At 51.2% G+C, this 22935-nt stretch overlaps 1 protein-coding gene across 2 annotated transcripts in view; it reads right to left on the reverse strand.

The window, feature by feature from the left end:
• The window catches only part of LCMT2 (leucine carboxyl methyltransferase 2), an 850582-nt gene that overhangs the window by 593467 nt on the left and 234180 nt on the right, over nt 1-22935 (reverse strand). For both annotated transcript variants that reach the window (XM_063950787.1, XM_063950788.1), the window contains exons 7-8: nt 18331-18520; nt 10070-10177 (exon numbers count right to left, since the gene is read on the reverse strand). In XM_063950787.1, the coding sequence (XP_063806857.1) occupies nt 10070-10177; nt 18331-18520 (298 nt within the window). The remainder of the gene's footprint in view (nt 1-10069; nt 10178-18330; nt 18521-22935) is intronic.

Raw genomic sequence — 22935 nt, forward strand, 5'->3', positions numbered from 1 at the left:
CAGTAAGGTGTCAGTGCGTTAGAGAGAGGACAGCAGTAAGGTGTCAGAGAGAGGACAGCAGTAAGGTGTCAGAGAGAGGACAGCAGTAAGGTGTCAGTGAGAGGACAGCAGTAAGGTGTCAGTGCGTTATAGAGAGGACAGCAGTAAGGTGTCAGAGAGAGGACAGCAGTAAGGTGTTAGAAAGAGGAAAGCAGTAAGGTGTCAGAGAGAGGACAGCAATAAGGTGTCAGAGAGAGGACAGCAGTAAGGTGTCAGTGTGTTAGAGAGAGGATAGCAGTAAGGTGTCAGAGAGAGGACAGCAGTAAGGTGTCAGTGCGTTAGAGAGAGGACAGCAGTAAGGTGTCAGAGAGAGGACAGCAGTAAGGTGTCAGAGAGAGGACAGCAGTAAGGTGTTAGAGAGAGGACAGCAGTAAGGTGTCATAGTGTTAGAAAGAGGACAGCAGTAAGGTATCAGAGCATTAGAGAGAGGAAAGCAGTAATGTGTCAGAGTGTTAGAGAGGACAGCACTAAGGTGTCAGAGTGTTAGAAAGAAGACAGCAGTAAGGTGTTAGAGTGAGGAAGGCAGTAAGGTGTCAGAGGAAGGAAGGCAGTAAGGTGTCAGAGTGAGGAAGTCAGAAATGTGTTAGAGTGTTAGAGAGCGGGCAGCACTAAGGTGTCAGAGAGAGGACAGCAGTAAGGTGTCAGAGAGAGTACAGCACTAAGGTGTCAGAGCATTAGAGAGAGGACAGCTGAAAGGTGTCAGAGTGCTAGAGAGAGGACAGCAGTAAGGTATCAGAGTGTAAGAGAGAAGACAGAAATAAGGTATCAGAATGTTAGAGAGAGGACAGCAGTAAGGTGTCAGAGTGCTAGATAGAGGATAGCAGTAAGGTGTTAGAGAGAGGACAGCAGTAAGGTATCAGAGAGAGGACAGCAGTAAGGTGTCAGAGAGAGGACAGCAGTAAGGTGTCAGAGAGAGGACAGCAGTAAGGCGTCAGAATGTTAGAGAGAGGACAGCAGTAAGGTGTCAGAGAGAGGACAGCAGTAAGGTGTCAGAGAGAGGACAGCAGTAAGGTGTCAGAGAGAGGACAGCAGTAAGGTGTCAGAGAGAGGACAGCAGTAAGGTGTCAGAGAGAGGACAGCAGTAAGATGTCAGAGAGAGGACAGCAGTAAGGTGTCAGTGTGTTAGAGAGAAGACAGCAGTAAGGTATAGAGTGTTAGAGAGAGGAAAGCAGTAAAATGTCAGAGAGAAGACAGCAGTAAGGTGTCAGTGAGAGGACAGCACTAAGGTGTGAGAGCATTAGAGGACAGCAGTAAGGTGTCAGAGAGAGGACAGCACTAAGGTGTCAAAGCATTAGAGAGAGGACAGCAGAAAGGTGTCAGATTGCTAGAGAGAGGACAGCAGTAAGGTGTCAGTGCGTTAGAGAGAGGACAGTAGTAAGGTGCTAGAGAGAAGACAGCAGTAAGGTATCAGAATGTTAGAGAGAGGACAGCAGTAAGGTGTCAGAGAGAGGACAGCAGTAAGGTGTCAGTGCGTTAGAGAGAGGACAGTAGTAAGGTGTCAGAGAGAGGACAGCAGTAAGGTGTCAGTGCGTTATAGAGAGGACAGCAGTAAGGTGTCAGAGAGAGGACAGCAGTAAGGTGTTAGAAAGAGGAAAGCAGTAAGGTGTCAGAGAGAGGACAGCAATAAGGTGTCAGAGAGAGGACAGCAGTAAGGTGTTAGAGAGAGGACAGCAGTAAGGTGTCAGAGAGAGGACAGCAGTAAGGTGTCACAGTGTTAGAAAGAGGACAGCAGTAAGGTATCAGAGCATTAGAGAGAGGAAAGCAGTAATGTGTCAGAGTGGTAGAGAGAGGACAGCAGTAAGGTGTCAGTGAGAGGACAGCACTAAGGTGTGAGAGCATTAGAGGACAGCAGTAAGGTGTCAGAGAGAGGACAGCACTAAGGTGTCAAAGCATTAGAGAGAGGACAGCAGAAAGGTGTCAGAGTGTAAGAGAGAGGACAGCACTAAGGTGCCAGAGTGCTAGATAGAGGATAGCAGTAAGGTGTTAGAGAGAGGACAGCAGTAAGGTATCAGAGAGAGGACAGCAGTAAGGTGTCAGAGAGAGGACAGCAGTAAGGTGTCAGAGAGAGGACAGCAGTAAGGTGTCAGAGAGAGGACAGCAGTAAGGTGTCAGAATGTTAGAGAGAGGACAGCAGTAAGGTGTCAGAGAGAGGACAGCAGTAAGGTGTCAGAGAGAGGACAGCAGTAAGGTGTCAGTGTGTTAGAGAGAAGACAGCAGTAAGGTATAGAGTGTTAGAGAGAGGAAAGCAGTAAAATGTCAGAGAGAAGACAGCAGTAAGGTGTCAGTGAGAGGACAGCACTAAGGTGTGAGAGCATTAGAGGACAGCAGTAAGGTGTCAGAGAGAGGACAGCACTAAGGTGTCAAAGCATTAGAGAGAGGACAGCAGTAAGATGTTAGAGTGTTAGAGAGAGGACAGCAGTAAGGTATCAGAATGATAGAGAGAGGACTGCAGTAAGGTGTCAGAGAGAAGACAGCAGTAAGGTGTCAGTGCGTTAGAGAGAGGACAGTAGTAAGGTGCTAGAGAGCGGACAGCAGTAAGGTATCAGAATGTTAGAGAGAGGACAGCAGTAAGGTGTCAGAGAGCGGACAGCAGTAAGGTGTCAGAGAGAGGACAGCAGTAAGGTGTCAGAGAGAGGACAGCAGTAAGGTGTCAGAGAGAGGACAGCAGTAAGGTGTCAGAGAGAGGACAGCAGTAAGGTGTCAGAGAGAGGACAGCAGTAAGGTGTCAGAGAGAGGACAGCAGTAAGGTGTCAGAGAGAGGACAGCAGTAAGGTGTCAGAGAGAGGACAGCAGTAAGGTGTCAGAGAGAGGACAGCAGTAAGGTGTCAGAGAGAGGACAGCAGTAAGGTGTCAGAGAGAGGACAGCAGTAAGGTGTCAGAGAGAGGACAGCAGTAAGGTGTCAGAGAGAGGACAGCAGTAAGGTGTCAGTGCGTTAGAGAGAACACGGCAGTAAGGTATAGAGTGTTAGAGAGAGGACAGCAGTAAGGTGTCAGTGCGTTAGAGAGAGGACAGCAGTAAGGTGTCAGAGAGAGGACAGCAGTAAGGTTTAAGAGAGAGGACAGCAGTAAAGTGTCAGTGCGTTAGAGAGAGGACAGCAGTAAGGTGTCAGAGAGAGGACTGCAGTTAGGTGTCAGAGAGAGGACAGCAGTAAGGTGTCAGAGAGAGGACAGCAGTAAGGTGTCAGAGAGAGGACAGCAGTAAGGTGTCAGAGAGAGGACAGCATTAAGGTGTCAGTGCGTTAGAGAGAAGACAGCAGTAAGGTGTCAGAGAGAGGACAGCAGTAAGGTGTCAGTGCGTTAGAGAAAAGAATGCAGTAAGGTGTCAGAGAGAGGACAGCAGTAAGGTGTCAGAGAGAGGACAGCAGTAAGGTGTCAGAGAGAGGACAGCAGTAAGGTGTCAGAGAGAGGACAGCAGTAAGGTGTCAGTGTGTTAGAGAGAAGACAGCAGTAAGGTATAGAGTGTTAGAGAGAGGAAAGCAGTAAAATGTCAGAGAGAAGACAGCAGTAAGGTGTCAGTGAGAGGACAGCACTAAGGTGTGAGAGCATTAGAGGACAGCAGTAAGGTGTCAGAGAGAGGACTGCAGTTAGGTGTCAGAGAGAGGACAGCAGTAAGGTGTCAGAGAGAGGACAGCAGTAAGGTGTCAGAGAGAGGACAGCAGTAAGGTGTCAGAGAGAGGACAGCATTAAGGTGTCAGAGAGAGGACAGCAGTAAGGTGTTAGAGAGAGGAAAGCAGTAACGTGTCAGAGAGAGGACAGCAGTAAGGTGTCAGAGAGAGGACAGCAGTAAGGTGTCAGAGAGAGGACAGCAGTAAGGTGTTAGAGAGAGGACAGCAGTAAGGTGTCAGTGTGTTAGAGAAAAGAATGCAGTAAGGTGTCAGAGAGAGGACAGCAGTAAGGTGTCAGAGAGAGGACAGCAGTAAGGTATAGAGTGTTAGAGAGAGGACAGCAGTAAGGTGTCAGTGCGTTAGAGAGAGGACAGCAGTAAGGTGTCAGTGTGTTAGAGAAAAGAATGCAGTAAGGTGTCAGAGAGAGGACAGCAGTAAGGTGTCAGAGAGAGGACAGCAGTAAGGTGTCAGAGAGAGGACAGCAGTAAGGTATAGAGTGTTAGAGAGAGGACAGCAGTAAGGTGTCAGTGCGTTAGAGAGAGGACAGCAGTAAGGTGTCAGAGAGAGGACAGCAGTAAGGTTTAAGAGAGAGGACAGCAGTAAAGTGTCAGTGCGTTAGAGAGAGGACAGCAGTAAGGTGTCAGAGAGAGGACTGCAGTTAGGTGTCAGAGAGAGGACAGCAGTAAGTCATCAGAATGTTAGAGAGAGGACAGCAGTAAGGTGTCAGAGAGAGGACAGCAGTAAGGTGTCAGAGAGAGGACAGCAGTAAGGTGTCAGAGAGAGGACAGCAGTAAGGTGTCAGAGAGAGGACAGCAGTAAGGTGTCAGTGTGTTAGAGAGAAGACAGCAGTAAGGTATAGAGTGTTAGAGAGAGGAAAGCAGTAAAATGTCAGAGAGAAGACAGCAGTAAGGTGTCAGTGAGAGGACAGCACTAAGGCGTGAGAGCATTAGAGGACAGCAGTAAGGTGTCAGAGAGAGGACAGCACTAAGGTGTCAAAGCATTAGAGAGAGGACAGCAGTAAGATGTTAGAGTGTTAGAGAGAGGACAGCAGTAAGGTATCAGAATGTTAGAGAGAGGACTGCAGTAAGGTGTCAGAGAGAAGACAGCAGTAAGGTGTCAGTGCGTTAGAGAGAGGACAGTAGTAAGGTGCTAGAGAGCGGACAGCAGTAAGGTGTCAGAGTGCTAGAGAGAAGACAGCAGTAAGGTATCAGAATGTTAGAGAGAGGACAGCAGTAAGGTGTCAGAGAGAGGACAGCAGTAAGGTGTCAGAGAGAGGACAGCAGTAAGGTGTCAGAGAGAGGACAGCAGTAAGGTGTCAGAGAGAGGACAGCAGTAAGGTGTCAGAGAGAGGACAGCAGTAAGGTGTCAGAGAGAGGACAGCAGTAAGGTGTCAGAGAGAGGACAGCAGTAAGGTGTCAGAGAGAGGACAGCAGTAAGGTGTCAGAGAGAGGACAGCAGTAAGGTGTCAGAGAGAGGACAGCAGTAAGGTGTCAGTGCGTTAGAGAGAACACGGCAGTAAGGTATAGAGTGTTAGAGAGAGGACAGCAGTAAGGTGTCAGTGCGTTAGAGAGAGGACAGCAGTAAGGTGTCAGAGAGAGGACAGCAGTAAGGTTTAAGAGAGAGGACAGCAGTAAAGTGTCAGTGCGTTAGAGAGAGGACAGCAGTAAGGTGTCAGAGAGAGGACTGCAGTTAGGTGTCAGAGAGAGGACAGCAGTAAGGTGTCAGAGAGAGGACAGCAGTAAGGTGTCAGAGAGAGGACAGCAGTAAGGTGTCAGAGAGAGGACAGCATTAAGGTGTCAGTGCGTGAGAGAAGACAGCAGTAAGGTGTCAGAGAGAGGACAGCAGTAAGGTGTCAGAGAGAGGACAGCAGTAAGGTGTTAGAGAGAGGACAGCAGTAAGGTGTCAGTGCGTTAGAGAGAGGACAGCAGTAAGGTGTCAGTGTGTTAGAGAAAAGAATGCAGTAAGGTGTCAGAGAGAGGACAGCAGTAAGGTGTCAGAGAGAGGACAGCATTAAGGTGTCAGTGCGTTAGAGAGAAGACAGCAGTAAGGTGTCAGAGAGAGGACAGCAGTAAGGTGTCAGAGAGAGGACAGCAGTAAGGTGTCAGAGAGAGGACAGCAGTAAGGTGTTAGAGAGAGGACAGCAGTAAGGTGTCAGTGCGTTAGAGAGAGGACAGCAGTAAGGTGTCAGAGAGAGGACAGCAGTAAGGCATCAGAATGTTAGAGAGAGGACAGCAGTAAGGTGTCAGAGAGAGGACAGCAGTAAGGTGTCAGAGAGAGGACAGCAGTAAGGTGTCAGAGAGAGGACAGCAGTAAGGTGTCAGAGAGAGGACAGCAGTAAGGTGTCAGTGTGTTAGAGAGAAGACAGCAGTAAGGTATAGAGTGTTAGAGAGAGGAAAGCAGTAAAATGTCAGAGAGAAGACAGCAGTAAGGTGTCAGTGAGAGGACAGCACTAAGGTGTGAGAGCATTAGAGGACAGCAGTAAGGTGTCAGAGAGAGGACAGCACTAAGGTGTCAAAGCATTAGAGAGAGGACAGCAGTAAGATGTTAGAGTGTTAGAGAGAGGACAGCAGTAAGGTATCAGAATGTTAGAGAGAGGACTGCAGTAAGGTGTCAGAGAGAAGACAGCAGTAAGGTGTCAGTGCGTTAGAGAGAGGACAGTAGTAAGGTGCTAGAGAGCGGACAGCAGTAAGGTGTCAGAGTGCTAGAGAGAAGACAGCAGTAAGGTATCAGAATGTTAGAGAGAGGACAGCAGTAAGGTGTCAGAGAGAGGACAGCAGTAAGGTGTCAGAGAGAGGACAGCAGTAAGGTGTCAGAGAGAGGACAGCAGTAAGGTGTCAGAGAGAGGACAGCAGTAAGGTGTCAGAGAGAGGACAGCAGTAAGGTGTCAGAGAGAGGACAGCAGTAAGGTGTCAGTGCGTTAGAGAGAACACGGCAGTAAGGTATAGAGTGTTAGAGAGAGGACAGCAGTAAGGTGTCAGTGCGTTAGAGAGAGGACAGCAGTAAGGTGTCAGAGAGAGGACAGCAGTAAGGTTTAAGAGAGAGGACAGCAGTAAAGTGTCAGTGCGTTAGAGAGAGGACAGCAGTAAGGTGTCAGAGAGAGGACTGCAGTTAGGTGTCAGAGAGAGGACAGCAGTAAGGTGTCAGAGAGAGGACAGCAGTAAGGTGTCAGAGAGAGGACAGCAGTAAGGTGTCAGAGAGAGGACAGCAGTAAGGTGTCAGAGAGAGGACAGCAGTAAGGTGTCAGAGAGAGGACAGCAGTAAGGTGTCAGAGAGAGGACAGCATTAAGGTGTCAGTGCGTTAGAGAGAGGACAGCAGTAAGGTGTCAGTGCGTTAGAGAAAAGAATGCAGTAAGGTGTCAGAGAGAGGACAGCAGTAAGGTGTCAGAGAGAGGACAGCAGTAAGGTGTCAGAGAGAGGACAGCAGTAAGGTGTCAGTGTGTTAGAGAGAAGACAGCAGTAAGGTATAGAGTGTTAGAGAGAGGAAAGCAGTAAAATGTCAGAGAGAAGACAGCAGTAAGGTGTCAGTGAGAGGACAGCACTAAGGTGTGAGAGCATTAGAGGACAGCAGTAAGGTGTCAGAGAGAGGACTGCAGTTAGGTGTCAGAGAGAGGACAGCAGTAAGGTGTCAGAGAGAGGACAGCAGTAAGGTGTCAGAGAGAGGACAGCAGTAAGGTGTCAGAGAGAGGACAGCATTAAGGTGTCAGAGAGAGGACAGCAGTAAGGTGTTAGAGAGAGGAAAGCAGTAACGTGTCAGAGAGAGGACAGCAGTAAGGTGTCAGAGAGAGGACAGCAGTAAGGTGTTAGAGAGAGGACAGCAGTAAGGTGTCAGTGCGTTAGAGAGAGGACAGCAGTAAGGTGTCAGTGTGTTAGAGAAAAGAATGCAGTAAGGTGTCAGAGAGAGGACAGCAGTAAGGTGTCAGAGAGAGGACAGCAGTAAGGTGTCAGAGAGAGGACAGCAGTAAGGTGTCAGTGCGTTAGAGAGAGGACAGCAGTAAGGTGTCAGAGAGAGGACAGCAGTAAGGTGTCAGAGAGAGGACAGCAGTAAGGTGTCAGAGAGAGGACAGCAGTAAGGTGTCAGTGCGTTAGAGAGAACACGGCAGTAAGGTATAGAGTGTTAGAGAGAGGACAGCAGTAAGGTGTCAGTGCGTTATAGAGAGGACAGCAGTAAGGTGTCAGAGAGAGGACAGCAGTAAGGTGTTAGAGAGAGGAAAGCAGTAAGGTGTCAGAGAGAGGACAGCAGTAAGGTGTCAGAGAGAGGACAGCAGTAAGGTGTCAGAGAGAGGACAGCAGTAAGGTGTCAGTGCGTTAGAGAAAAGAATGCAGTAAGGTGTCAGAGAGAGGACAGCAGTAAGGTGTCAGAGAGAGGACAGCAGTAAGGTGTCAGAGAGAGGACAGCAGTAAGGTGTCAGAGAGAGGACAGCAGTAAGGTGTCAGAGAGAGGACAGCAGTAAGGTGTCAGTGCCTTAGAGAGAAGACAGCAGTAAGGTGTCAGAGAGAGGACAGCAGTAAGGTGTCAGAGAGAGGACAGCAGTAAGGTGTCAGAGAGAGGACAGCAGTAAGGTGTCAGAGAGAAGACAGCAGTAAGGTGTCAGGGACAGGACAGCAGTAAGGTGTCAGGGAGAGGACAGCAGTAAGGTGTCAGGGAGAGGACAGCAGTAAGGTGTCAGGGAGAGGACAGCAGTAAGGTGTCAGTGCGTTATAGAGAGGACTGCAGTAAGGTCTCAGAGAGAGGACAGCAATAAGGTGTCAGTGCGTTATAGAGAGGACTGCAGTAAGGTGTCAGAGAGAGGACAGCAGTAAGGTGTCAGTGCGTTATAGAGAGGACAGCAGTAAGGTGTCAGTGCGTTATAGAGAGGACTGCAGTAAGGTGTCAGAGAGAGGACAGCAGTAAGGTGTCAGAGAGAGGACAGCAGTAAGGTGTCAGAGAGAGGACAGCAGTAAGGTTTCAGTGCGTTAGAGAGAAGACAGCAGTAAGGTATAGAGTGTTAGAGAGAGGAAAGCAGTAAGGTGTCAGTGCGTTAGAGAAAAGACAGCAGTAAGGTGTCAGAGAGAGGACCAGCAGTAAGGTGTCAGAGAGAGGACAGCAGTAAGGTGTCAGAGAGAGGACAGCAGTAAGGTGTCAGTGCGTTAGAGAGAGGACAGCAGTAAGGTGTCAGTGCGTTAGAGAGAGGACAGCAGTAAGGTGTCAGAGAGAAGACAGCAGTAAGGTGTCAGAGTGCTAGAGAGAGGAAAGCAGTAAGGTTTCAGAGTGTTGGAGAGAGGACAGCAGTAAGGTGTCAGAGTGTTAGAGAGAGGAAAGCAGTAAGGTGACAGAGAGAGGACAGCAGTAAGGTGTCAGAGAGAGGACAGCAGTAAGGTGTCAGAGAGAAGACAGCAGTTAGGTATAGAGTGTTAGAGAGAGGAAAGCAGTAAAATGTCAGAGAGAGGAAAGCAGTAAAATGTCAGAGAGAAGATAGCAGTAAGGTGTCAGTGAGAGTACAGCAGTAAGGTGTCAGTGCGTTAGAGAGAGGACAGCAGTAAGGTGTCAGTGTGTTATAGAGAGGACTGCAGTAAGGTGTCAGAGAGAAGACAGCAGTAAGGTGTCAGAGTGCTAGAGAGAGGAAAGCAGTAAGGTTTCAGAGCGTTGGAGAGAGGAAAGCAGTAAGGTTTCAGAGCGTTGGAGAGAGGAAAGCAGTAAGGTGTCAGAGTGTTAGAGAGAGGACTGCAGTAAGGTGTCAGAGTGCTAGAGAGAAGACAGCAGTAAGGTTTCAGAATGTTAGAGAGAGGACAGCAGTAAGGTGTAAGAGAGAGGACAGCAGTAAGGTGTAAGAGAGAGGACAGCAGTAAGGTGTCAGAGTGTTAGAGAGAGGAAGACTGCTCACCTCGACGAACTGGCAAATTTCCGCTGCTGATGTCCCTTTAGATGCAGAACTCTGATCACACTACGCACAGCAATCTGTGACCATGTTTCCACCAACCCCGCTATCTGACACCTGATGCTGGGACAGTATGACTGATATGAGGCGCAGTGTAATGGCTGTGAGGGGAAGCAGTGGTCTACCTGCTCTGGGTTGGCACAGGATCCCTACCTTGGTGCTATATTTCCGGTAAAGAACTTTGAAAGATGCACAGAAGAGAGTAAGACCCTGACACAGGCCAGAAGATTTGCTATTCCCTATGCTGCGTCGTCTTTCTGAGTACATCATTAGAAATCTGTCCACAGGACACGCTTGTGGGTATATTTACTACTATTACTAATAGTGTCTTGCTATTACATGTTGGGATTTTATTGATAATAAACCCAAATCTTAAACTACTAGATATATATCTGACTGTGTCTTACCCATGCAATAGAACAATAATAATAATTCAAATAGACATGCAAAAGATAAACAGTGATAACAGCAATATCCTGTGACCCTAACAAAATGCCCAAAACCACTTACCTCAAACTCATCAAAAGGCTCCAAAGAATCAATGCGCAACTTTTCTGCATCAGGGACATAACACATGAAGAATTTATTCATATCTAAAACTCGACAGCATTTCCAGCCCTGCAGGAATGAGACATAGACTTCCATCATTACAAATACACACAGGGGAACATCAATAGCTCAGCCCTCACACAGCAGGAACATCAATAGCTCAGCCCTCACACAGCAGGAACTTCAGGAGCTCAATCCTCACACAGCAGGAACATCAGGAGCTCAGTCCTCACACAGCAGGAACATCAACAGCTCAGCCCTCACACAGCAGGAACTTCAGGAGATCAGCCCTCACACAGCAGGAACATCAGGAGCTCATCCCTCACACAGCAGGAACATCAATAGCTCAGCCCTCACACAGCAGGAACTTCAGGAGCTCAATCCTCACACAGCAGGAACATCAGGAGCTCAGTCCTCACACAGCAGGAACATCAATAGCTCAGCCCTCACACAGCAGGAACTTCAGGAGATCAGCCCTCACACAGCAGGAACATCAGGAGCTCATCCCTCACACAGCAGGAACATCAATAGCTCAGCCCTCACACAGCAGGAACTTCAGGAGATCAGCCCTCACACAGCAGGAACATCAATAGCTCAGCCCTCACACAGCAGGAACATCAGGAGCTCAGCCCTCACACAGCAGGAACTTCAGGAGCTCAGCCCTCACACAGCAGGAACATCAGGAGCTCAGTCCTCACACAGCAGGAACTTCAGGAGCTCAGCCCTCACACAGCAGGAACTTCAGGAGCTCAGCCCTCACACAGCAGGAACATCAATAGCTCAGCCCTCACACAGCAGGAACATCAATAGCTCAGCCTTCACACAGCAGGAACTTCAGGAGCTCAGCCCTCACACAGCAGGAACTTCAGGAGCTCAGCCCTCACACAGCAGGAACTTCAGGAGCTCAGCCCTCACACAGCATGAACATCAGGAGCTCAGCCCTCACACAGCAGGAACTTCAGGAGCTCAGCCCTCACACAGCATGAACATCAGGAGCTCAGCCCTCACACAGCAGGAACTTCAGGAGCTCAGCCCTCACACAGCAGGAACTTCAGGAGCTCAGCCCTCACACTGCAGGTACATCAGTAGCTCAGCCCTCACACAGCAGGAACATCAATAGCTCAGCCCTCACACAGCAGGTACATCAGGAGGTCAGACCTCACACAGCAGGTACATCAGGAGCTCAGCCCTCACGCATCAGAAACATCAATAGCTCAGCCCTCACACAGCAGGAACATCAGGAGCTCAGCCCTCACGCATCAGAAACATCAATAGCTCAGCCCTCACACAGCAGGAACATCAGGAGCTCAGCCCTCACGCATCAGAAACATCAACAGCTCAGCCCTCACACAGCAGGAACATCAGGAGCTCAGCCCTCACGCATCAGAAACATCAATAGCTCAGCCCTCACACAGCAGGAACTTCAGGAGCTCAGCCCTCACACAGCAGGTACATCAGGAGCTCAGCCCTCACACAGCAGGAACATCAGGAGCTCAGCCCTCACACAGCAGGAACTTCAGGAGCTCAGCCCTCACACAGCAGGAACATCAATAGCTCAGCCCTCACACAGCAGGAACATCAGGAGCTCAGCCCTCACACAGCAGGAACTTCAGGAGCTCAGCCCTCACACAGCAGGAACATCAGGAGCTCAGCCCTCACACAGCAGGGACTTCAGGAGCTCAGCCCTCACACAGCAGGAACATCAATAGCTCAGCCCTCACACAGCAGGCACATCAGTAGCTCAGCCCTCACACAGCAGGAACATCAGGAGCTCATCCATCACACAGCAGGTCCATCAGGAGCTCAGCCCTCACGCATCAGAAACATCAATAGCTCAGCCCTCACACAGCAGGTACATCAGGAGCTCAGCCCTCACACAGCAGGTACATCAGGAGCTCAGCCCTCACACAGCAGGTACATCAGTAGCTCAGCCCTCACACAGCAGGTACATCAGGAGCTCATCCCTCACACAGCAGGTACATCAGTAGCTCAGCCCTCACACAGCAGGTACATCAATAGCTCAGCCCTCACACAGCAGGAACATCAGGAGCTCAGCCCTCACACAGCAGGTACATCAGTAGCTCAGCCCTCACACAGCAGGTACATCAATAGCTCAGCCCTCACACAGCAGGTACATCAGGAGATCAGCCCTCACACAGCAGGAACATCAGGAGCACAGCCCTCAAACAGCAGGAACTTCAGGAGCTCAGCCCTCACGCATCAGAAACATCAATAGCTCAGCCCTCACACAGCAGGAACTTCAGGAGCTCAGCCCTCACACAGCAGGTACATCAGGAGCTCAGCCCTCACGCAGCAGGCACATCAGTAGCTCAGTCCTCACACAGCAGGAACATCAGGAGCTCAGCCCTCACACAGCAGGCACATCAGGAGCACAGCCCTCACACAGCAGGAACATCAGTAGCTCAGTCCTCACGCATCAGAAACATCAACAGCTCAGCCCTCACACAGCAGGAACATCAGGAGCTCAGCCCTCACACAGCAGGAACATCAGGAGCTCAGCCCTCACACAGCAGGAACATCAGGAGCTCATCCATCACACAGCAGGAACATCAGGAGCTCATCCATCACACAGCAGGAACATCAGGAGCTCAGCCCTCACACAGCAGGCACATCAACAGCTCAGCCCTCACACAGCAGGTACATCAGGAGCTCATCCCTCACACAGCAGGTACATCAATAGCTCAGCCCTCACACAGCAGGAACATCAGGAGCTCAGCCCTCACACAGCAGGTACATCAGTAGCTCAGCCCTCACACAGCAGGTACATCAGGAGCTCAGCCCTCACACAGCAGGTACATCAATAGCTCAGCCCTCACACAGCAGGTACATCAGGAGCTCAGCCCTCACACAGCAGGTACATCAGGAGCTCATCCCTCACACAGCAGGTACATCAGGAGCTCATCCATCACACAGCAGGAACATCAGGAGCTCAGCCCTCACGCATCAGAAACATCAATAGCTCAGCCCTCACACAGCAGGAACTTCAGGAGCTCAGCCCTCACACAGCAGGTACATCAGGAGCTCAGCCCTCACACAGCAGGAACATCAGGAGCTCAGCCCTCACACAGCAGGAACTTCAGGAGCTCAGCCCTCACACAGCAGGAACTTCAGGAGCTCAGCCCTCACACAGCAGGAACATCAATAGCTCAGCCCTCACACAGCAGGCACATCAACAACTCAGCACTCACACAGCAGGAACATCAGGAGCTCAGCCCTCACACAGCAGGAACTTCAGGAGCTCAGCCCTCACACAGCAGGAACATCAATAGCTCAGCCCTCACACAGCAGGAACATCAGGAGCTCAGCCCTCACACAGCAGGAACTTCAGGAGCTCAGCCCTCACACAGCAGGAACATCAGGAGCTCAGCCCTCACACAGCAGGAACATCAGGAGCTCAGCCCTCACACAGCAGGAACATCAGGAGCTCAGCCCTCACACAGCAGGAACATCAATAGCTCAGCCCTCACACAGCAGGAACATCAATAGCTCAGCCCTCACACAGCAGGAACTTCAGGAGCTCAGCCCTCACACAGCAGGAACATCAATAGCTCAGCCCTCACACAGCAGGAACATCAATAGCTCAGCCCTCACACAGCATGAACATCAGGAGCTCAGCCCTCACACAGCAGGGACTTCAGGAGCTCAGCCCTCACACAGCATGAACATCAGGAGCTCAGCCCTCACACAGCAGGAACATCAGGAGCTCAGCCCTCACACAGCAGGAACATCAATAGATCAGCCCTCACACAGCAGGAACATCAGGAGCTCAGCCCTCACACAGCAGGAACATCAGGAGCTCAGCCCTCACACAGCAGGAACATCAATAGCTCAGCCCTCACACAGCAGGAACTTCAGGAGCTCAGCCCTCACACAGCAGGCACATCAGGAGCTCAGCCCTCACACAGCAGGAACATCAGGAGCTCAGCCATCACACAGCAGGAACATCAATAGCTCAGCCCTCACGCATCAGAAACATCAATAGCTCAGCCCTCACACAGCAGGCACATCAACAGCTCAGCCCTCACACAGCAGGAACATCAGGAGCTCAGCCCTCACACAGCAGGAACTTCAGGAGCTCAGCCCTCACACAGCAGGAACATCAGGAGCTCAGCCCTCACACAGCAGGAACATCAGGAGCTCAGCCCTCACACAGCAGGTCCATCAGGAGCACAGCCCTCACACAGCAGGTACATCAATAGCTCAGCCCTCACACAGCAGGAACTTCAGGAGCTCAGTCATCACACAGCAGATACATCAGGAGCTCAGCCCTCTCGCATCAGAAACATCAATAGCTCAGCCCTCACGCATCAGAAACATCAACAGCTCAGCCCTCACAGAGCAGGTACATCAGGAGGTCAGACCTCACACAGCAGATACATCAGGAGCTCAGCCCTCACACAGCAGGTGCATCAATAGCTCAGCCCTCACACAGCAGGTGCATTAATAGCTCTGCCCTCACACAGCAGGTACATCAATCACTCAGCCCTCACACAGCAGGAACATCAGGAGCTCATCCCTCACACAGTAGGAACATCAATAGCTCAGCCCTCACACAACAGGAAAATCAATAGCTCAGCCCTCACACAGCAGGTACATCAGGAGCTCAGCCCTCACACAACAGGTACATCAATAGCTCAGCCCTCACACAGCAGGTACATCAATCACTCAGCCCTCACACAGCAGGTACATCAAGAGCTCAGCCCTCACACAGCAGGTACATCAGGAGCTCAGCCCTCACACAGCAGGTACATCAGGAGCTCATCCATCACACAGCAGGTACATCAATAGCTCATCCCTCACACAGCAGGTCCATCAGGAGCACAGCCCTCACACAGCAGGTCCATCAGGAGCTCATCCATCACACAGCAGGAATATTAATAGCTCAGCCCTCACACAGCAGGTACATCAATAGCTCAGCCCTCACACAGCAGGTACATCAGGAGATCAGCCCTCACACAGCAGGTACATCAATAGCTCATCCCTCACACAGCAGGAACATCAATAGCTCAGCCCTCACACAGCAGGTACATCAATAGCTCAGCACTCACACAGCAGGTCCATCAGGAGCTCAGCTCTCACACAGCAGGTACATCAATAGCTCAGCCCTCACACAGCAGGAACATCAATAGCTCAGCCCTCACACAGCAGGCACATCAACAGCTCAGCCCTCACACAGCAGGAACATCAGGAGGTCAGACCTCACACAGCAGGTACATCAATAGCTCAGCACTCACACAGCAGGTCCATCAGGAGCTCAGCTCTCACACAGCAGGTACATCAATAGCTCAGCCTTCACACAGCAGGTACATCAGGAGCTCAGCCCTCACACAGCAGGTACATCAGGAGGTCAGACCTCACACAGCAGGAACATCAGGAGCTCAGCCCTCACACAGCAGGAACATCAATAGCTCAGCCTTCACACAGCAGGTACATCAGGAGCTCAGCCCTCACACAGCAGGTACATCAGGAGGTCAGACCTCACACAGCAGGAACATCAGGAGCTCAGCCCTCACACAGCAGGTACATCAGGAGGTCAGACCTCACACAGCAGGTACATCAGGAGCTCATCCCTCACACAGCAGGTACATCAATAGCTCTGCCCTCACACAGCAGGTACATCAGGAGATCAGCCCTCACAGAGAAGATACATCAATAGCTCAGCCCTCACACAGCAGGTACATCAATAGCTCAGCCCTCACACAGCAGGTCCATTAGGAGCTCATCCCTCACACAGCAGGTCCATCAGGAGCTCATCCCTCACACAGCAGGTACATCAGGAGCTCAGCCCTCACACAGCAGGTACATCAGGCGTTCAGCCCTCACACAGCAGGTACATCAGGAGCTCAGCCCTCACACAGCAGGTACATCAGGAGGTCAGCCCTCACACAGCAGGTACATCAGGAGCTCTGCCCTCACACAGCAGGTACATCAGGAGCTCTGCCCTCACACAGCAGGTACATCAGGAGCACAGCCCTCACACAGCAGGTACATCAGGAGCTCAGCCCTCACACAGTAGGTACATCTATAGCTCACCCTCACACAGCAGGTCCATCAGGAGATCATCCATCACACAGTAGGTACATCAGTAGCTCATCCCTCACACAGCAGGTTCATCAGGAGCACAGCTCTCACACAGCAGGTACATCAATAGCTCAGCCCTCACACAGCAGGTCCATCAGGAGATCAGCCCTCACACAGCAGGTCCATCAGGAGCTCATCCATCACACAGCAGGTACATCAGGAGGTCAGCCCTCACACAGCAGGTACATCAGGAGCTCATCCCTCACACAGCAGGTACATCAGGAGGTCAGCCCTCACACAGCAGGTACATCAGGAGGTCAGCCCTCACACAGTAGGTACCTCTAAAGCTCAGCCCTCACACAGCAGGTCCATCAGGAGATCATCCCTCACACAGCAGGTACATCAGTAGCTCATCCCTCACACAGCAGGTCCATCAGGAGCACAGCCCTCACACAGCAGGTCCATCAGTATCTCATCCCTCACACAGCAGGTCCATCAGGAGCTCATCCCTCACACAGCAGGTACATCAGGAGCTCATCCCTCACACAGCAGGTACATCAGGAGCTCATCCCTCACACAGCAGGTACATCAGGAGGTCAGCCCTCACACAGCAGGTACATCAGGAGGTCAGCCCTCACACAGCAGGTACATCAGGAGGTCAGCCCTCACACAGCAGGTACATCAGGAGGTCAGCCCTCACACAGCAGGTACATCAGGAGGTCAGCCCTCACACAGCAGGTACATCAATAGCTCAGCCCTCACACAGCAGGTACATCAGGAGGTCAGACCTCACACAGCAGATCCATCAGGAGCTCATCCCTCACACAGCAGGTGCATCAATAGCTCTGCCCTCACACAGCAGGTGCATCAATAGCTCAGTCCTCACACAGCAGGTACATCAATAACTCAGCCCTCACACAGCAGGTACATCAGGAGATCAGCCCTCACACAGCAGATACATCAATAGCTCAGCCCTCACACAGTAGATACATCAATATCTCAGCCCTCACACAGCAGGTCCATCAGGAGCACAGCCCTCACACAGCAGGACCATCAGGAGCTCATCCCTCACACAGCAGGTCCATCAGGAGCTCATCCCTCACACAGCAGGTACATCAGGAGCTCATCCCTCACACAGCAGGTACATCAGGAGGTCAGCCCTCACACAGCAGGTACATCAGGAGGTCAGCCCTCACACAGTAGGTACATCTAAAGCTCAGCCCTCACACAGCAGGTCCATCAGGAGCTCATCCGTCACACAGCAGGTACATCAGGAGCTCATCCCTCACACAGCAGGTACATCAGGAGGTCAGCCCTCACACAGTAGGTACATCTAAAGCTCAGCCCTCACACAGCAGGTCCATCAGTAGCTCATCCGTCACACAGCAGGTCCATCAGTAGCTCATCCGTCACACAGCAGGTACATCAGGAGCTCATCCGTCACACAGCAGGTCCATCAGTAGCTCATCCCTCACACAGCAGGTTCATCAGGAGCTCAGCCCTCACAGAAGCTACATAAAGGGGATCCGGTCTGAAGATCGACAGTGTCTAGGTCGACAATGTTTAGGTCGACCACTGTAGGTCGACATGGATGGAAGGTTGACAGGGTTTCTAGGTCAACATGTGCTAGGTCGACAGGTCTAAAGGTCGACATGAGTTTTTCACATTTTTTTTTCTTTTTTTGAATTTTTTCATACTTAACGATCCACGTGGACTATGATTGGAACGGTAAAGTGTGCCGAGCGAAGCGGTAGCGGAGCGAAGGCACCCTGCCTGAAGCATGGCGAGCGAAGCGGTGCACTAATTTGGGATCCCGGTCACTCTACGAAGAAAACGACACCAAAAAATAAATAAATCCTCATGTTGACCTTTAGACCTGTCGACCTAGCACATGTCGACCTAGAAACCATGTCGACCTTCCATCCATGTCGACCTAGTGACTGTCGACCTATAGTGGTCGACCTAAACATTGTCGACCTAGACACTGTTGATTTGATGAACCACACCCACATAAAGATCCAGAATCACATATAGCATATATTTTATCAGACAGCAGCATGACACATACAGTATCTCACAAGAAATTCACTAAAATCAAAATTAAAATAGCAAGTTAGTAGTACAGTATGATGTCTTCTGAGAAATGACTAAACACATATAAATAGACGCCTAGTGCACACCTTCTGTAGAAACCTTTGCTCCTGGTCCTCAAGCTGGGGGTATGCAATCACTGAGCATAGGGCAGAGTTTAAGGACACAAAATGGTTGATCATAACTTGGCCAAAGGGATCATCTGGAGAGAACTGCTCATACAGTACAAAGCGAGAATTGGGAAAACTCTGTGCAGCCCAGCCAATCACATCTGTTGATCTAGAGAAATAGAATGAAATGGAGCACCATGAAACGGAGACATTCTGCCGGCAACTACTGTTTAATCCGGATATTCTGCCTCACATGGTATAAGAGAAACATATTATCAATGAAAGACCAGGTAAAATCACTATGGGTTTTATCCTCACAATGATACAGGATACTAATTCAAATAGACTGTATATAAAAGATGAAAGTAAAAAATACCATGCATACAGTGTTTAATTCATAGACAATATTACATAGACAAGCCCACCCTTTGTGTCAATGAGAATGATACTTAATGTTCTGAACTTCTTACATGTAGATAAAACATCACAACATGCAATCGCCACTAAGCATACGTACTGTAACTTGAGGAAATTTATAGCATGGTAGGGGTAGGGTTAGACTGGCAGGCTCAGAGTAGGTCAGGGTTACAGCATGGTAGGGGTAGGGTTAGACTGGCAGGCTCAGAGTAGGTTAGGGTTACAGCATGGTAGGGGTAGGGTTAGACTGGCAGGCTCAGAGTAGGTCAGGGTTACTGCATGGTAGGGGTAGGGTTATACTGGCAGGCTCAGAGTAGGTCAGGGTTACAACATGGCAAAAGTAGGGTTACAGCATGCCAGGGGTAGGGTTAGACTGGCAGGCTCAGAGTAGGTTAGGGATACAGTATGGTAGGGGTAGGGTTAGACTGGCAGGCTCAGAGTAGGTCAGGGTTACAGCATGCCAGGGGTAGGGTTAGACTGGCAGGCTCAGAGTAGGTTAGGGATACAGTATGGTAGGGGTAGGGTTAGACTGGCAGGCTCAGAGTAGGTCAGGGTTACAGCATGGTAGGGGTAGGGTTAGATTGTCAGGCTCAGAGTAGGTCAGGGTTACAGCATGGTAGGGGTAGGGTTAGACAGGCAGGCTCAGAGTAGGTCAGGGTTACAGCATGGTAGGGGTAGGGAAAGACTGGCAGGCTCAGAGTAGGTCAGGGTTACAGCATGGTAGGGGTAGGGTTAGATTGTCAGGCTCAGAGTAGGTCAGGGTTACAGCATGGTAGGGGTAGGGTTAGACTGGCAGGCTCAGAGTAGGTCAGGGTTACAGCATGGCAGGGGTAGGGTTAGACTGGCAGGCTGAGAGTAGGTCAGGGTTACAGCATGGCAGGGGTAGGGTTAGACTGGCAGGCTCAGAGTAGGTCAGGGTTACAGCATGGTAGGGGTAGGGTTAGACTGGCAGGCTCAGAGTAGGTCAGGGTTACAGCATGGTAGGGGTAGGGTTAGACTGTCAGGCTTAGAGTAGGTCAGGGTTACAGCATGGCAGGGGTAGGGTTAGACTGGCAGGCTTAGAGTAGGTCAGGGTTACAGCATGGTAGGGGTAGGGTTAGATTGGCAGGCTCAGAGTCGGTTAGGGTTACAGCATGGCAGGGGTAGAGTTAGACTGGCAGGCTCAGAGTAGGTCAGGGTTACAGCATGGCAGGGGTAGGGTTAGACTGGCAGGCTTAGAGTAGGTCAGGGTTACAGCATGGTAGGGGTAGGGTTAGATTGGCAGGCTCAGAGTCGGTCAGGGTTACAGCATGGCAGGGGTAGGGTTAGACTGTCAGGCTCAGAGTAGGTCAGGGTTACAGCATGGTAGGGGTAGAGTTAGACTGGCAGGCTCAGAGTAGGTCAGGGTTACAGCATGGCAGGGGTAGAGTTAGACTGGCAGGCTCAGAGTAGGTCAGGGTTACAGCATGGTAGGGGTAGGGTTAGATTGTCAGGCTCAGAGTAGGTCAGGGTTACAGCATGGTAGGGGTAGGGTTAGACTGGCAGGCTCAGAGTAGGTCAGGGTTACAGCATGGCAGGGGTAGGGTTAGACTGGCAGGCTGAGAGTAGGTCAGGGTTACAGCATGGCAGGGGTAGGGTTAGACTGGCAGGCTCAGAGTAGGTCAGGGTTACAGCATGGTAGGGGTAGGGTTAGACTGGCAGGCTCAGAGTAGGTCAGGGTTACAGCATGGTAGGGGTAGGGTTAGACTGTCAGGCTTAGAGTAGGTCAGGGTTACAGCATGGCAGGGGTAGGGTTAGACTGGCAGGCTTAGAGTAGGTCAGGGTTACAGCATGGTAGGGGTAGGGTTAGATTGGCAGGCTCAGAGTCGGTCAGGGTTACAGCATGGCAGGGGTAGGGTTAGACTGTCAGGCTCAGAGTAGGTCAGGGTTACAGCATGGTAGGGGTAGGGTTAGACTGGCAGGCTCAGAGTAGGTCAGGGTTACAGCATGGTAAGGGTAGGGTTAGACTGGCAGGCTCACAGTAGGTCAGGGTTAGAGCATGGTAGGGGTAGGGTTAGATTGGCAGGCTCAGAGTAGGTCAGGGTTAGAGCATGGTAGGGGTAGGGTTAGATTGGAAGGCTCAGAGTAGGTCAGGGTTACAGCATGGTAGGGGTAGGGTTAGACTGGCAGGCTGAGAGTAGGTCAGGGTTACAGCATGGTAGGGGTAGGGTTAGACTGGCAGGCTCAGAGTAGGTCAGGGTTACAGCATGGCAGGGGTAGGGTTAGACTGGCAGGCACAGAGTAGGTCAGGGTTACAGTATGGTAGGGGTAGGGTTAGACTGTCAGGCTCAGAGTAGGTCAGGATTACAGCATGGCAGGGGTAGAGTTAGACTGGCAGGCTCAGAGTAGGTCAGGGTTACAGCATGGCAGGGGTAGAGTTAGACTGGCAGGCTCAGAGTAGGTCAGGGTTACAGCATGGTAGGGGTAGAGTTAGACTGGCAGGCTCAGAGTAGGTCAGGGTTACAGCATGGCAGGGGTAGAGTTAGACTGGCAGGCTCAGAGTAGGTCAGGGTTACAGCATGGTAGGGGTAGGGTTAGACTGGCAGGCTGAGAGTAGGTCAGGGTTACAGCATGGCAGGGGTAGGGTTAGACTGGCAGGCTCAGAGTAGGTCAGGGTTACAGCATGGTAGGGGTAGGGTTAGACTGGCAGGCTCAGAGTAGGTCAGGGTTACGGCATGGTAGGGGTAGGGTTAGACTGTCAGGCTCAGAGTAGGTCAGGGTTACAGCATGGTAGGGGTAGGGTTAGACTGGCAGGCTCAGAGTAGGTCAGGGTTACGGCATGGTAGGGGTAGGGTTAGACTGTCAGGCTCAGAGTAGGTTAGGGATACAGTATGGTAGGGGTAGGGTTAGACTGGCAGGCTCAGAGTAGGTCAGGATTACAGCATGGCAGGGGTAGGGTTAGACTGGCAGGCTTAGAGTAGGTCAGGGTTACAGCATGGTAGGGGTAGGGTTAGATTGGCAGGCTCAGAGTCGGTTAGGGTTACAGCATGGTAGGGGTAGGGTTAGACTGGCAGGCTCAGAGTCGGTTAGGGTTACAGCATGGTAGGGGTAGAGTTAGACTGGCAGGCTCAGAGTAGGTCAGGGTTACAGCATGGTAGCGGTAGGGTTAGACAGGCAGGCTGAGAGTAGGTCAGGGTTAGAGCATGGTAGGGGTAGGGTTAGATTGGAAGGCTCAGAGTAGGTCAGGGTTACAGCATGGCAGGGGTAGGGTTAGACTGGCAGGCTCAGAGTAGGTCAGGGTTACAGCATGGCAGGGGTAGGGTTAGACTGGCAGGCTCAGAGTAGGTCAGGGTTACAGCATGGTAGGGGTAGGGTTAGACTGGCAGGCTTAGAGTAGGTCAGGGTTACAGCATGGTAGGGGTAGGGTTAGATTGGAAGGCTCAGAGTAGGTCAGGGTTACGGCATGGCAGGGGTAGGGTTAGACTGGCAGGCTCAGAGTAGGTCAGGGTTACAGCATGGCAGGGGTAGGGTTAGACTGGCAGGCTCAGAGTAGGTCAGGGTTACAGCATGGTAGGGGTAGGGTTAGACTGGCAGGCTCAGAGTAGGTCAGGGTTACAGCATGGTAGGGGTAGGGTTAGACTGGCAGGCTCAGAGTAGGTCAGGGTTACAGCATGGCAGGGGTAGGGTTAGACTGGCAGGCTCAGAGTCGGTTAGGGTTACAGCATGGCAGGGGTAGAGTTAGACTGGCAGGCTCAGAGTAGGTCAGGGTTACAGCATGGTAAGGGTAGGGTTAGACTGGCAGGCTCAGAGTAGGTCAGGGTTACAGCATGGTAAGGGTAGGGTTAGACTGGCAGGCTCACAGTAGGTCAGGGTTAGAGCATGGTAGGGGTAGGGTTAGATTGGAAGGCTCAGAGTAGGTTAGGGTTACAGTATGGTAGGGGTAGGGTTAGACTGTCAGGCTTAGAGTAGGTTAGGGATACAGTATGGTAGGGGTAGGGTTAGACTGTCAGGCTCAGAGTAGGTCAGGGTTACAGCATGGTAGGGGTAGGGTTAGACTGGCAGGCTCAGAGTAGGTTAGGGATACAGTATGGTAGGGGTAGGGTTAGACTGTCAGGCTCAGAGTAGGTCAGGGTTACAGCATGGTAGGGGTAGGGTTAGACTGGCAGGCTTAGAGTAGGTCAGGGTTACAGCATGGCAGGGGTAGGGTTA

This window comes from Pseudophryne corroboree, chromosome 2 (assembly GCF_028390025.1).
Source record: "Pseudophryne corroboree isolate aPseCor3 chromosome 2, aPseCor3.hap2, whole genome shotgun sequence".
Taxonomy (NCBI): Eukaryota; Metazoa; Chordata; class Amphibia; order Anura; family Myobatrachidae; genus Pseudophryne; species Pseudophryne corroboree.